We start from the raw sequence: 15,888 nt of genomic DNA on the forward strand, positions 1-15,888 counted from the left end.
CCCCAGGGATATACGATTTTTTTCAACCCTTTCCATGGGGTTTGCATCTGCAGGATGCTGTCACACTCAGGTCCCGTGAGTGTGCGTGGGAGCCGAGGGCTGGGGGCCACAGAATGGGAGCCGAGGGCTGGTGGCCACAGAAGCCACCGGCATGTGAGGGGCTGTGCGCTGGTTGCCCAGGGGGTCCCCATCTCTGTGCTGCCCTCACCCCACATTTATAAAGAAGGGTGTCCCACCCTCACTGCTGTGCCAATAGCGATTGCCTCTCTCATCTGAGGGCAGTGATTCACACCTCTGCAGGTAATCCCAGGCTTTACCTTTTGGTTTAAAAATAGCCGTGCTGCCACACCTGCAGACACTTACCTAGAAGTGAAGGCAGTAAAATAACTTCCTTGTTGTCTCTCCTGGAAATGAGCAATATTTGCAATTGGATTTAGAGACATATTTTTATTGCTCACAGCCATTGGGTAAAACCAATCAGAAGCAGCTGCTTAATCAAATAAGAACACAATCTCTTGAAAACGAGTGTTAGCCTGGCTCCTTTTGTGGGACATCGCCAAGCTGCATTTGCAAAGTGGTATCTGGCTGGCAGTTTCACTGGCACACGACCAAATGAGAGGGATTTTAAGCATGCGTTTCGGTAGTCCCCCCCAAACCATCAAGATAGATGCTGTAATCTTAAATTGACTCATGTGAGGGGTAGAGGAAAAGAGCAAACCCTACCTAAACAGTATTTCTTGCAGAAATATGTTATAGCCTTAAAGCAGCTTTCTCATTACAGCATCAATTCAAATCAAGCAAAAAAAAATAGTCACTTTTAAAACTTTCCCAATAGTCACTTTTAAAGTCACCCAAGGTTCTCCGTCTTGATTGATGCTACAATAAAGAGCTGAAAAAAAATAGTCACTTTTAAAATGGTTGGGTGATAGGGAACCCAAGGTTTCCGTCTTGATTGATGCTACAATAAAGAGCTCTTTTAATATTACACAACCTTATTTACTTTCTAAATGGAAGTGTTCTCACTATACCTGTCTCTGGAGGAAGCCTGCAAAGGACCTGGTACTGTCACCCTATTTCGTGTACTCACATAGCAACCGGAGAAAACAGCCCCTCAGAGGGCCCAGGGGTGTGCATTTGTAGTGCCAGGAGGCAATTCTCTTGTTTACCAGGACATTTGTCTTGAAATCAAGGTCAAACATTCTAGATACAGTCCCTGGGGCACTATATTCAGCTCATGCTTCACTAAGCCTATGCTGAGTTTTGGAGGAAGAGGAGTAGATAAGCAGTATCTGTCGGCGGACAACAGCGTTCGGTCCCGACATAGTGATATACCAACAAAGTCAACAACAGGTTTCCATGAAAATGCCCTGTATTTTGTGTTAAGTATATGCATGAGCTGGCATGAGATGTGTACTTGCACATCTGAGATGCAGTGAAGAGATTCATTTGTGCCTCTATTTAAACTAGAAGAGTGTCACCTCCTTGGAAAACTTGCCCTAGCATGCTCTGTGCTGAGTGCTGCGGATAGAAGATAGGTAAACACCTGTCCCAGCCTCAATGCAGATTTGCACTTCTAGTTGGTTGGATGGATTATAATGCTGTTTGAAAATTTTTCATCAAAAATACTTAATGAAATATGACTTTCAAATTGTTTTCCTAAGGAAGAAATTTCTGTGAAGTCAAATTCTGAGAACATCTGCACATGAAAGACACGTTGAGGAAAAATAAAATCCCATATTTTTTCACAATTTCTTCTTTCGCAAGCTTTTTGCAGGAAAATGTTGGTTTCTGATAGGGCTAATTTGCATGTGCTATTTTTACATTATTATATTACAGGTGAAGTCTCTTCCACAAGATGTGCCAGAGCAGTGGCATGGTAGTTGCTGGGGCAGCATGGTAGTAGGGCACAGTACTCGCTCCATCAGCCTCAAGGGCAGACGTTAGTGCTGGAGTCTCCAGTCTTACAAAGTACTTGAACATGTTTTCAGCATGTGTCTACATAGCAGAACGCTTCTGCATGAACATGTAAACGCTAAATGAACCTATATTGCTCTACAGAAATGAATTTCTAGTTATAGAATCATAGAATCATTATGGTTGGAAGAGACCTCAAAGATCATCAAGTCCAACCGTATACCCGATGCCACCATGCCCGCTAAACCCACTAAAGCATGTCTCAAAGCGCCACGTCTAAACTTTTTTTGAAAACGTTATGTGGATCAATGCTTCGATGAACTAGACTCTTAGTATTCCAGACCCAAGATTTAACGCTTGGTTTGATGTACGATGGGAGGCAGTACTTGTGCATACTGAATGAAAAAGTTACCATAGTTTGTTATGAACTAGACTTTGGATTTTGGTAATTATTTCTTGAGCATGGCTGTATATCTGCCGTTATACGGCATTATGGCTTAAGAATGAGAACTTGATTCAGTTTGGTTTAGTTTTGTGTGGAAAAACAGTATCATTTCAACATAGCGTAAGCGGGATGTATTTGTTCTTAGGATGGAGCTTCTGCAATTTTCCTGGCGGCACAAGGAGGCTATCTGGATGTCATCCGACTGCTGCTTTCTTCAGGCGCAAAGGTTAACCAGCCACGGCAGGTAGGCTCAACACTGGGGTCTAATTTTTCACAGTTATGAAAAATTAACACTGGAATTTTCTGCTGTGGAGGTGTTTCACTGGAAGGCAAATTGCGGCTGTGCCTGCATTCGTATTTTAGTTTAGATTGGTAATGTGGTTTTGAAGCGAGTACTCCCGTTGTTTCTGCTTGCATGCAAACTAGATCAGTTCTGGAAGAAGTGGAACTGGAAGCTCTGTTCTGGGTCTGCACCAGTTGCGTTTACACCCTAAAGCAGATCAAACTGCTGACTGATCCTTTGAACAGGTTTGAACCACATGCATGTTTGGGACCAAGCTAAACCAAAATAAAACCCTCCAGCTGTATATAATGTTGATGTAAGGGCCTTGCACTACCTCTTGCAACTACTGATCTGCTTCTGTTCTACCAAGTTACTCGTGAAGGTCTATGCAGCCTACCACATCCCTGCATTCCTTTGGAAATCCTTGGTAAAGCTTTTGAAAATCTGGGAACTCTAGTGGAGACAATACTAAATTCGGTATATTGAAATCACCAGGCCTTCAGTACTGTGGCTTTGGTGTTGAAGCTGATCTTTGACAAAAGCTTTTATTTTTAGTCTTATATTTTTTTAGTTTTACTTTGTGTCATCCCTCTGCACTCTGAAAATCAAGCACAGAATCATAGAATGGTTTGGGTTGGAAGAGACCTTTAAGGGTCATCTAGTCCAAGCCCCTGCCATGGGCAGGGACATCTTCAACTCCATCAGGTTGCTTAGAGACCCGTCCAGCCTGACCTGGAATGTGTCCGGGGATGGGGTATCTACCGCCTCTCTACCACCTGAGGGACACCACTTGTCACCGATCTCCATCTGAACATTGAGCCGTTACACGCATGAGTGTTACCTTCATCTCTGGAAGTTCTTGACACACGTGGAAAGCCTTGCCCTCCCCATTTCTAGCTACTTACTCTAGTGAGCCTGATCCTGCAAACACATATGACCGGTGGCAACCATAAGGATGAAATTAGCTCCTCTGTAGGCAGTGTTTGATCATTAAATGATATGTATGAGCTAGATTTGTGGCTGGTTCTGAGGTCCCTGCTAGGGGGCTAAGGGCTAGATCCACCTTGCATCCCTGCGTACTCGTGTTAGGTAAGGCTGCAGGAGACTTCCTAGGTGTTAAACTAACTATGGGATACATAAGCATACATGGTGTATAGAGACATATATAAAAGCTGTCTTGGTTTCCAAAAAAAGGGTCCCTTTATTGTTTAGCTGTTTCTTGAGTCTAAAATCAGTGCTTAAACAGCACATTTAGATGCTGCTTTGAGCAGCCAGATGCGGGAGTTGCACATCTAGCTGTACCCCCAGCAGGTAGAAATGTCTGGTTAGAGACAGGGCTTCCTAGGAACCTTTGCCTGCTTTGGGAGAGCCTCCCCTGGGGTCTGCGGAAACCCTGCAGGCAGGGTAGCTCTCCTGGGTCTTCACTGCACATTTTAAATTGATGAGCTAAGGTCTTGTCCTTGCCATCAGTCATGTATGTCTGCCAGGTGGCTGTGATCAATGACTGCAGCAAGCAAAAAATCAGCAGGCAAGAGCAAATGAACGTGAAAACTCTAATAACAGGGGACAACGTGGCATGTGACAGGCTTTGCCAGGTATTTTCAGTATTTCCTTTCATCTGCACCAAAAGCCTGACAAGTCACAGCCTGGCAGCAGAGATTGATCTGTTTTACTTCTGCTGCATCTGTAGGTCTGCGTAGCCTCCTTGCTGCTCCTGTAGCGTGAGGAAAATGGATAAATATTTTATGTGCCCAGACTAAAGTAATTTTCCTGCTGCCTCTTCCCCCACCTCTCCAGCACCAGAGCTGTGCTGGCAGCTACTCCTTGGACTGATGCTTTACCTGCTCCTAGGCTGCCTCCACACTGTCTCCCGAGATCAAGAAATGTTAAAAGCTGTTAATTAATGCAGTCTAAAAGATCAATGTAGAAGGATAGACTGAGGTATGCATTAATGCCCTTTGAGTCGGTCAAAATAAAGTTGGGGAGCCTCAGATTTAGCTGAACCATGTTGCCATAAAAACTGCATTCCGTTAACCATAATTATAATGGAGCTAATTCTTTCTGACAATATTTTTTTAGCTCTCTAATTCAATTTCTACAACACAATGTTTCATGAGGCATTTTTAAATGCCTTAGTTGAGGCGAAGACTTGCCTCTGTGTGAATGTTCCTCCTGGCTCTGTTTCATCTCCGGCAGGACAGGCTTACTTTGCTTCAGGGTACCTCCGATCCCTGCTAAGATTATGCCTGGATAAGTCCGTGGCATTTGTATTTGGGCTCACTGTAATCTGAAACTTTTCCTTAACAAATGGAACATTTTTACTGTTTAATTAGTAAAGTAATGGTTGGATGGACTTCAGTCTCTTTCTTACTAACAAACAAATTTGTACTTTGTTCGAAGGTGGCATGTTGGGCATGAGGAATGTAGCTCTAGATGGGGCAGCTGCGATGCCAGATGACTTGCTGTCGGTGACAAGCTACGTTGCTCTCACTGCATTGCTCTCGCTGCTGTCAGAAACTTTTCTAAGCCATGTAACATCAAATACAGGGCTGCAGATTGCCAAATGTGAGTTCATGCTTCTCCTTCCTCATGGTACCCAGGTCTTCCCCTCTACCTTGTGAATTTGAGGGCTTAATTCACGTGCCTGGGTGCGTGCATCTGCCTTGTATGTCTCATCCTGCTGCTGCAGCGGGTACCAGCTCCCCTTCAGTCCTGCGTCCCATCTCCCACTCCCACACGGGTGCTCCTGACGCCGCAGAGCATCTCGGATGGTGCTGGCTCTCTGTGTGCAGGCCCTTCAGCTCAGCTCTCACAAGACCAAATAGTGAAGCTTCTTGGCGAGTTTCTTCCCTGGCAATGTCATTTCTCTTGGATTTTAGCCACCTTCTGTTCTTTCTGAGATTGCGGAGCTGGGCAGGAATTCTTTTGTCATCTTTTTGTCTAGACAGAGCTGGGGGCAGTGTCTGAAGCCCAGTGCGGGAGATGCTTCTTTGCTTCTCCAACTCAAAATCAAAGGGAAAAGATCATTTGCCAATGAATTTTACACTGTTTTGGCAGCCTGTGTCCCAGCAGGCTTTAGTCTGACTGGCTAAGCAGATTCAAAATACTCTGAAAATTAATGTTTTTTTCTTAACGCATGATATGCAATTACACATATATGTAAGTCAGTAAACCTACATAGAGTGTAACTTCAGACAAGCGAGCAATTTGCTATTAGCAAGAATTTAGCTGGTGTAGCGGTGCGAGTGGATGGATGGGCAGAACAGTGGAGGAGACGATGCTGAGTAGCCTGAGAGTAGGGTCTCTCTCTCCCTGGGAGTCCTCACTGGGAATTTGAGGGGTATTTCACCTCCCACCCTAATCTGGCCCTTTCTAAAACGCCAAGCCACAAATGTTGAGAGCTGCAAAGCAAAGTCATTAGTTAATGGGTAAGAGAAAGAGCATCAGAAATTGCGGTCGGAGTATGTTTGGAACAGCTGGCTGCTGGGTGTAACAAGATGTAGTCCGTATATACTAGCTTGTAATCAAATATGGAAATAAGCGGAGGTTAAAAACATATGGGGTATTTAACACTGTTCTAGGAGTGTAATGGTCTACAGAGGGACAGGGAAAGGAAAGTAGTTTTTGAACTGTGTCTTTCCCTGTTCTTACTTTCTTCCTGACTCATCTCCAAGCCCTAATATCTGGTTACACAGGAATTCTCATGTAGCCCCATAGTACAACGTAATATCTGGTTTGTACCATACACCAACATCAAAATGGACAGAAATCTCATCTACTCCATGTAAATATTAAATGCTTTTGAATAAACCTGCATGTTAGATGCTGTTTGCTTAAGAGAGAAGCTGACAATAGTCAATGTGAGCCCACCACCAGCTTCATCGTCTTTCTTCTCTTCAGGCTAAGTCCCCCCAGACAGTCACTCTGTCTCACAACGTGTTTTTGCCTCTAGCCTGTAACTGAGATACTGAGGGTGATGTCCAACAGCAGTACTATTAGGGACAGTTAATGATAACAGTGATAGTAGCCAATACTTGTATTTCCTTCTGCTCCTTTTCATTTATACCTGAAAACGAGAGTTGTCCTTACAAACTTCACTGTGAGTAAAAGAAAGCTGCTGTGTTCCCTCTGCTGTGCTTGTGCTTGCATTTCTTGCGTAAATAGAAGCGTGGGTTTGCAGAGCATTGGTTCTTCGTGCAGATTAAATTGTATAAGCTGCTCTCAGATATTTTCCAAGTTTTACAGGCTTTTTCGGTGCCCCTATTGCTATTTTCTAGAGCCCTCTGGTGGGGGGAGATTAGAAAAAATATGAAGTGTCAGCTCCCTGGCAGGGAAAACACTATATATTGGAGAGGGACAGTTTTTGCCATCACGCTAACACGGCATATGCTGTATACAAGAGAGCCTTTCTTATTTTTGAATCACAAAGAACACTCATTGTACTAACAGGGTATGAGGTCAGTCACTAATTTCAATGAGTTAATTTATAAAGAAATGATACAAGTGTGGGCAAAGATCCTGTTCCTCACCATTTGAGAAGACTGAAGATCTCAGGATATGCATTTGCTCTTTCTCAGAATCAGAAAAGGGAAGCCCAGAATATTATATCAAAGGAAGAAATAACTTTTCTGTTTCTTCCAAAGGATTAAGTCACTAGCCCATAGGAAGCAAAAAACTGGTTCAACAATGGTTTTTTGGATTGCATCAGCAAGTCATATGAATCTTCAGCTGGCACTGAGGAGAGAGATTGCTTCTTTGATCAAGGTGGAAATACCTTATTTAAAGTAAAACGTTGTTTTCTTCTGAAACTTCTCATTAAGGCTCTTTTGGAAGCCCCAGTGTATTTTGTCTTCAGGCTGCTGAGGGCGGCGAGGGGAACTGGCGAGCGCTGAAGGCAGAAGCAAGCACCCCGCTACGTGAGGCCTCGCTTTTACGTTAGAGTCCGTACAGGCAAAGCCTTTCGTTAAAGGCCCACGAGAATCAGTTTGGCACCACATCACCGCTGGAGTCCTTCTGCAGTCTGGAGAATCAAACCATTTAGAAGCAAAAGGACGAAAAGACCCAAAACTAAATTCTAATTGAGATGAGAGATACTTCTAGTGCTTCAACTCACCTTTGCCTTTGGGATGGAAATCCGTCACAAAGTTGAGCTTATTCTGAATGTGCATTTTATTTTCTGAGGCTTTCTGCATGATTGCATAAGACAATTTTTCCAAACCAGATTGTTTCATGCTGGATTCCTTGATAATTGCCTTGTTTTCTAGTGGAGTTCTTGAAGATAAAATTTGCGAAATACTCATCATCACTGTAAGGCAGGATGTTTTTACCAAATTCCCTGAGGGTGGATAATATAACTTAATATTGAAAGTTGGTGATCGTCTTGTATTGCTCCTTAGCTTCTATAAACCACTTCCACTCCATGTACAGAGACCCAGCTGCAGAATCTACCCATGCATGCTGAGATTTGCCTGTATCTTAGAATCACAGAATCATAGAATGGTTTCGGTTGGAAAGGACCTTTAAGGGTCACCCAGTCCAACCACCTCTGCCATGGGCAGGGGCATCTTCAACTCCATCAGGTTGCTCAGAGCCCCATCCAGCCTGACCCGGAATATTTCCATGGACGAAGCATCTACCGCCTCTCTGGGCAACCAGTGCCAGTGTTTCACCACCCTCATTGTGAAAAATTTCTTTCTTATATCTAGTCTAAATCTCCCTTCCTTTAGTCTAAAACCATTACCCCTTGTCCTGTCGCAACAGGCCCTGCTAAAAAGTCTGTCCCATCTTTCTTATAAGCCCCCTTTAATGCTGGAAGGCTGCTCTGAGGTCTTCCTGGGCCCTTCTCTTCTCCCTCTTCTGTCACATCTAGCCACCTAGAGTTCAAAGTACCCAGGATACCTTTGGCCTTTACATTTCAAACTTCCCCCTGTATTTTAGGCACAGCTGGTAAGCCAGAGAGGGCTTTAACTGTTCACAGAGCAATGCACGTTTCAAACCAACTATGCAAAAGAAAGCAGCTAAGGGTGGCTCTGCTCCTGGAGCGGTTCTGACCTGATACACCGAGTTCCCATGTGCTTTTGGAAGCAGCTCTGTGTATCTCTATCTGTGATGCAGGGTTTAATTGAGGAATTAGAAGTACATCCATTCCAGTAGGCAGGCTTGGGCGATAAAATACGAGGGAGGACAGGATCTCAAAGTGAATCCATTAGCAGTCGTATTTGGTTTGCAGGATGGGACGGCTCCGTTGTGGATTGCATCGCAGATGGGTCACAGTGAAGTGGTGCGAGTCATGCTCCTCCGGGGAGCGGAGCGAGACGCTGCGCGGGACGTGAGTAGCACTTCTTCCTTCACCTTAATGCCTCCTAGCTTTTTTTTGAGGCTGCAAATCTACCTGAATGGAGGCCTGGTGACTCCAGTCCATCCTGTTTGCCAGGTTGTAAAGTCCCACCATGGGCTCCCTTTTTCTGGAACAGCTTCCTGGGGGGACCCTCTGGACTAAGGGAATGAAAATATCCATATAAATGAGAGACAAAGATGATATATGGTGTCTCTGGTTCATTTTACCCTGAAGTTTTCACCTGCCAGAGGAACAATCCTCCAGATGCCCTAAACCCAGCAGCATATGCTGTGGAGGTGTCTCCTCAAAGACGATGAGCAGAGGACACCCTCCTCTCCGAGGGGTGGGGGAGAGCCGGCGTTCCCCTCCAGCCATGGGGAATGCAGGTAAAGCCTTGGTGACAACTGAACTGCCCTTCCTCCCTCTTTCAAAGGACGGTACGACTGCTTTACTGAAGGCTGCCATTAAAGGGTACAACAACGTGATAGAAGAGTTGCTGAAATTCTCTCCCACACTTGGCCTGCTGAAGGTTGGTAGTGAAACACGCAGATTTTTAGGCTGAAACTCAAGAAGGCAAAGGGTCTGATGAAAGACCTGGCATTTATGACCATGCCAGTGGAAGACGATAAGGAACTTGAGCCCAAAAAAGTCCAAGAAAAAAATGACATTATCTTATTTAGCCTTTAATGCCACACACAAGTGAATCTTTTCAAATGAAATTGTGAATTTGATTTTTGGAATGAGGAAGCACATTGTGTCATAGAAGGAATTCTCCTGCTTTTCATCATCTGATTTTATTTCTACTGTAAATGGATTGCTCTCGACACTGCAGATTTTAGCATTATACCCTGTCCTGTATTGCATTTAGTCAGCAAAATAATAACCTAAGAAATCTGTTGTGAACAGATTCTCTACTTGATTTTGTTTTCCTCTGAATTCAAAAAGCGAGTTCAAAAATAACAGATATTTGGAAGCTGCTTTGCAATAGCTGCTCTAATTTTATGTGCCTATAAATCGCACACTTTGATAGCCTCTGTGCGTGCAACTAATTGGCAATTTTGATGTACTTGAAAATCAGGTGGCATTAGCCTAGTTCTTAATTACAAGTATGAAATAGCTTCGACACTTATTTGAACTGTCAGTTTGCAGCCACAAACAAAAGGCCAGCCATAAAAAACTCACCATTCAGCTGCCTGACATTGAGACCATTAATCACCGGAGAAAGACGATAAAATGCACAGATGGTTTCCATTACTGCTTGCGCTTCTGTTTCACTTGCTAACGGCTGATTTTGCCAGGCAGAAGCAAGCGCTGCGTTCATCTCACCTCTAATCTATGGACAAGGGTAATTTTTAAAAGGAAATATTGCTGTGGTAAAGTGAACTTGACTCTCATTTTTATTAAGCATTTAAAATCATCTCCTTCATAGCACCCTGTCTAAATCAGATCCTATACCTTTGGTGAGTTAATCTCTTCCATGTTGCTTTTTTCTTGTCTGTAGGTTTGTCCTTTGCAAACATTTGTGTTTCACTGCCTTTTGCCTTCTTCCCATGCACGGTACAAACCTCTCCGTTGGTATTTTCTAGAACGGGACCTCTGCTCTCCACGCGGCCGTCCTGAGTGGCAACGCAAGGACAGTGGCTCTGCTCCTCGAAGCAGGAGCGGACCCGTGCCTGAGGAACAAGGTACGTCCTGGCACGCCGTCACGGGCGAGGAGCCGGTGGGGAGCACCGGGCGGAGAAGCCACGTGTGCCACAGAGGCGGTGGCAGCACCCGTTTCTGTCTTGGTCCATGGTTGCCTCTTGATCCTCTCCTGAAGCTTCCTCCGTCGGGTCCGTTCGTTGCTGTATACAAGTATCTATAAGGGTGCTAGGCGGTGCCACTGGTGACGCCGGTTCTTCTGAGGTTACATCAATCTAAGAAGAATCAAACCATGCACTCGCTCGCTCAAGCACCACAGGTTAAATTGTTGACTATAACTAGTCATGGGCTAGCTAGGTTGCATTTTAAGGAACATTAATTCGTTACTTTTTTGATAAGTCATAAGTTATATTCATATCTCCATACAGATGTGTAAGAAGGATATTTCTGCAGCAAGAGAAATGTGTATCTGGGTGCCTTTGATAAGAAAACTTGGTTAGAATTCAGCACATTGCTAATACAAAAAAATATCCCAAATTACATGCACCTTTCCTGTATCTTATTGTAAATCTGTTCCTTTACTGGCATAGTTTCATATTCTTTTTATAACAGCAACTTTATTGCAGAAAACTTGTCTCGGTTTTATTTTAACCTGACATGTTTGATAACTTCCACAAAAATGTCTTCTTCTGACTTGTGTTTATGAACTATTTGCCGCTAGTATTTGACATCTAGCTGGGTTTGTTAAGCTGTGAATGGGTGGTCTGGTATTTACTTCTGGTTTATGACTGAGTGAATGAAAGTTTGTCACACCAGTAATCCAACACATACCTTCTAAATGTTTTGATCATTTAATATAAAACCTGTGCCTGTTATTTCTGTGTCATCCCACTTGATGGCAGTGGATTTAATGCCACTCACGCAGTAGTTCGTGCCACAGGCATTTTGTTTGGATACTCTCATCCGAACAACGTGCAAGAATTGTCTTGACGGTGATTTGCAGCAGGAGGTTTTGCAGTATAAGAAAGTCTGTGGCTGTAACCTCTCCTACTGATTTTTTTTTAAATAACATGCAATTTGGCACGACAGAGCACACTTGCAGGACAGAATTACTGATTTTCAGAAAGAAGTAGCTTCATTATAAATACTTTATGTTACCAAAATTGTATTCAGTAAATACAGAAGACCAAACTCTGATGTTCTATTATCGATCCTAGAGAATAGTGCTGACTATTTCACAGCAATTAAAGTCTTTCCTTGGATTTTTACGGACTTTGGTACTTAAAGACCTACCTTGTCTCCCCTCAAAATTCAGCAGCTATGCTCCCTGTTACTTCTGCGGCAGAAGCACAGGGAACCCAAGGGACACTATTTAGCCTGGACAGTCAGCAAAAACAAGCTGACCACTCAAATCCCACACTGGGATTATTTTGAAGATTTAAGTGAGACTTGCACACTGAAAGGTGATTTCTTAATGTATCTCCAACAGTGGTGCAGACAACACTGGAATAAACACATCATTATAATTCCCAGTACCATCTTCTTTGGAGTTTAATGCTTTAAAACCATGTTGGGGAAATACTCATTAATTTCTGCTAACCTCAAGGTTTCTTCGTTCCAGGCAAACGAACTGCCAGCAGAACTAACGAAAAATGAACGCATCCTTCGACTCCTCCGGATGAAGGAAAAGCAAAGGAAAAGCTAATGCAGCCCTGTAGCAAATTCAATCTGACAGAGATGTGCCCTGACCACAGTAGCATGACAGTAAACCTAGGTTGCCCGAGAAGGGCTTGTTGGAACAGTTTGCAGAACTGACTAGCCTCTCCAGTACACACTCCCTGAATGTGCGAGGTCCTTGCCACGGGCTGGGACCTCCGCCTGGCATCGCTGAACACAGGACTGTGAGGAGAGCAGGATTTGGCCTGGGAGCTGCGTTTGCACTGCAGCCCTGCCTGTACTCCAGGATCCCACCGGTCCCAGCACTGACGTTTGCTCCTCCACGCCTGCAGCATACGCATCCCCACATGTGTGAACGCTCCCGCCGTTTCAGACACACGTCCCCGTACTGGCACGGCCACACACCTAAGCACTGATGTTTGCTCCTCCACGCCTGTAGCATATGCGTCCCCACACGTGTGAACGCTCCTGCCGTTTCAGACATACGTCCCCGTACTGGCACGGCCACACACCTGTAACGGGTGCTTTGGGGCACACGTGTGGGTCGGGAGCGCTCGGCCCTTGTGCCAAAAGGATGCCCAGACCTCTCAGCTGTTTGGATGCAGTTGGTCCTGGAGCAGCCCCACGGTGCCACTGCCCTCCCTTTGCTGACAGTGCTAGCTCAGACCATTCCTCTCTACCTCCGAGTGCCGCATGGGGCTAGAGGTGAGATCCCACCTGCGACATCCCAACAGGATAAGTCCTTCTGCCAGTCCAGACTTTGGTTACTACATGAAGCTCCATAAAAATGATCCAGAGCATTACAAATTATGCCAAAAGCTGCCGACCAAACAATAAGCAAGGAGTCGTCCTCCTCAGTTGTAGCATCTTGATCTGTCAATCTGCCCAGCAACAGAAACACAGCAGAGCAGTCAACAGCATTTTGCAATGCGTACGCAGCGCTGTGGGGATCCATCCCCAACCCTACAGTCTCTATACATGCATTTTTGTGGGTAGGGGAGGACCGGTTACTGAGCAAACCAACCAGGGCGTATCATTCACCGTCATGAGTACATGAGAAATTTAGCTGTTGGTCACAACAGCACAGATGCTATACAAGTGGTATACGTATGTTCTGCACACGCATGTATGTGACACTGGTTTAGTACCACAGCTACTATGCAATGCACTTGTTCCCCAGGTCTGTGATGGGAGCTAAAGGAGAAGTGTGCACTGTTGCACACCTGGTGAGAGGGTTACACGTAGCCGTACTCGAGCAGGCCCGCTAATTAGTGCAGGCACAGAAAATGAACTCTCAACAGCAATTTTGGCCTTTGTTGTGGTTGAGAAGGCAGTGCAAATTGTAGATGGTTTGTGAAGAGCTATGTTTTAACCATATTGCTGTAAGACACCACATTAAAAACCAGTCATTTTCGCAGTATAAACAGTATATGCCACGTCCTGTTAGCCACAAAAACATTAGAGATTATTTTACAGTGAGTTGAGGTATAAAGTTAGTTCAGTACATAAATCCAGGTGCTTTACCTGCCTTCAAACCTTGGCAGATTACTGAAAAATTGCTTTAAAAGTTGAAGCCAGAGAAGACTGTAAGGAAACAAATTATTCTCTGCTTGAAAAATGTCTGCCTAGGATTCAGCTGAACTGTTGCACTTTCGCTTCAGTGAGTTAAAAAAAAAACAAGCTAGCACAAATGAATGTAGTTTACTTAGCGCAGATTAGCCATATATATATATATATATATATATAACCAAATCATCAAGTTATTCTTTTTGTGAGTAAGTTAGGTAAGAAGTCAGGGTTCTGGTGATGAGAACAGAAGTGGGCGTACCTTTGCTTGCAAGCTGGAATTGCTGTTCAATTTCTATTCAGCATTAGAAAGGAAAGTTTTAAGTTTTCCAACATTATAAGAAGACATCAGAGAAATCTATTTGTTTAGGTAACTCATGCTGCTGTATTTTTAAATTAAAATAATGTTGTGCCTAACAGAAGCTTGCAGACGAACTGGTACAGAACCAAAGAATTACACAAGATGCTTAGAGGATGATTGTATCCAGGGTTAAGTTCTGCCAAAGACTAAAAAATACTGAACATGCAGAAATCTCAAGAGCCTTATTGGGAACTTAAGTTGCACAGCATTACATGGTACTGGACTCTAACTTCTTTAACAAGCAACACTGGAGAGAATAGGTTTATTTGGAGCCCGCAGTGGGTTGAAGAGACTGTTTTGGAGAATGCTAGAAGATGCGTGTCTGCTCCCCACCATTTAGATTAGGACCTTCCAAGTTGTACGTCCAGCTGCCCCCATGACCGGCCACCGCATGCAACAAGCAAAGAACACCTGGGATGCTGTGTCCCCTACAGAGCATCTGCTGCCCTTCTTCTGAGAAGATGCAGTTACCAGTCCTCTTTTTTTGAGTCATATTGGGCTATAACTGGCTGTTCTTTTTTCTAAACAAAATTTGAAATGTGAGGCTAGCGCAGGTTGAAGGGAGAGGCTTGTAGCTCCCTCCTCGCTCGCCTTAGTGCCGGCGGGTACGGCACAGAGGCTGTGTTGGGGCTCTGTGGTGGAGAACCAGCAGCAAAGTCTGTCTCTGCCCTGTTCAGGCTGAAGTTGAATCTAGCTTCAGCAAAGACACTCTTCAGCCAACACGGGAGTTTTAGGCAGGGAAACCTTCCTGTTGGGAACCTCTGTTTCATCGCAGAGCCTTGGGAGAGAGAGCCTGGATTTAGTTTTGGGTTCCCCGTAACTAAAAGGTGCTTATTCCCCCTGTAGATGGGCTTGAAAGTTGCAATACTGTTTCTCACCATGCAATTAACCTTTTCACAAAGAAACCTTAATAATTCTTCGTGTTTATGTAGCTGCTGTTATCTTTAAAGTGCTCAGTAAATACTGCTGTGGTTTGTTTGTTGTTCTAAAACGGAAACCTGCTTTCCCTTTGTGGCTGAAGTGATTCACTAATATTGACAGTAGTTCTTGGCATAGTTGTCACGCCTTCTGTGCAAGGCTTTCCAAGTGCTCTGCAGACACCATTACCTTTGTACGTTCCAAAATGCATTGCTGGGGGAGGCAGGGAAATGGATGATTTCATTTACACACCAGTGAAATGCAGCAGCTGTTCATCAGTTCATGTCAACAGACGATTAAATTTCGATTAGAAATTAAGGGGCACCAAATCCATTTCATAGACGGCAGGATGAAGGTAGGCACCATATAATGATGTGAAATCGAACCGGGATCGGACAACAGGACAAACTGAGTTTGGGGGCTGGACTTTGGGGTTTCTTTCCCCCAAAAGTGCCGTACATATATATCCATCTTACACCCCCAAAAAATCAGCTCCACTAGCACACTGCTTTTAGGCTTGCCTGTCTGCGTATTCAGATCCAGGGTCCCAGACTGCTGTCCTCTCCACCTGGGATTTATGCCGGGGCTGTAGCCTGGTGAGTACAAAGGATGTGCAACCAAGAACAGGCTACACAAATCAGTCAAGGAAAAGGATAGGGTATTTTTCTTCTATTTCACTAGTATCATGCCATTGTAGGATGGGGATGAGCACAAGGAAAGGCCCACGGGGTATAGAGAGAAGTGGC

The 15,888-nt window shown here is 44.4% G+C and overlaps 1 protein-coding gene across 1 annotated transcript in view; it reads left to right on the plus strand.

The window, feature by feature from the left end:
• The window catches only part of ANKRD29 (ankyrin repeat domain 29), a 30,613-nt gene extending 18,288 nt beyond the window's left edge, over positions 1–12,325 (plus strand). The window contains exons 6-10 of the mRNA XM_009707856.1: positions 2,505–2,603; positions 8,872–8,970; positions 9,413–9,508; positions 10,566–10,664; positions 12,242–12,325. Of these exons, the coding sequence (XP_009706158.1) occupies positions 2,505–2,603; positions 8,872–8,970; positions 9,413–9,508; positions 10,566–10,664; positions 12,242–12,325 (477 nt within the window). The remainder of the gene's footprint in view (positions 1–2,504; positions 2,604–8,871; positions 8,971–9,412; positions 9,509–10,565; positions 10,665–12,241) is intronic.
• The last annotated feature ends 3,563 nt before the right edge of the window (positions 12,326–15,888 follow it).

This window comes from Cariama cristata, unplaced genomic scaffold, assembly GCF_000690535.1.
Source record: "Cariama cristata isolate BGI_N322 unplaced genomic scaffold, ASM69053v1 scaffold7039, whole genome shotgun sequence".
NCBI lineage: Eukaryota > Metazoa > Chordata > Aves > Cariamiformes > Cariamidae > Cariama > Cariama cristata.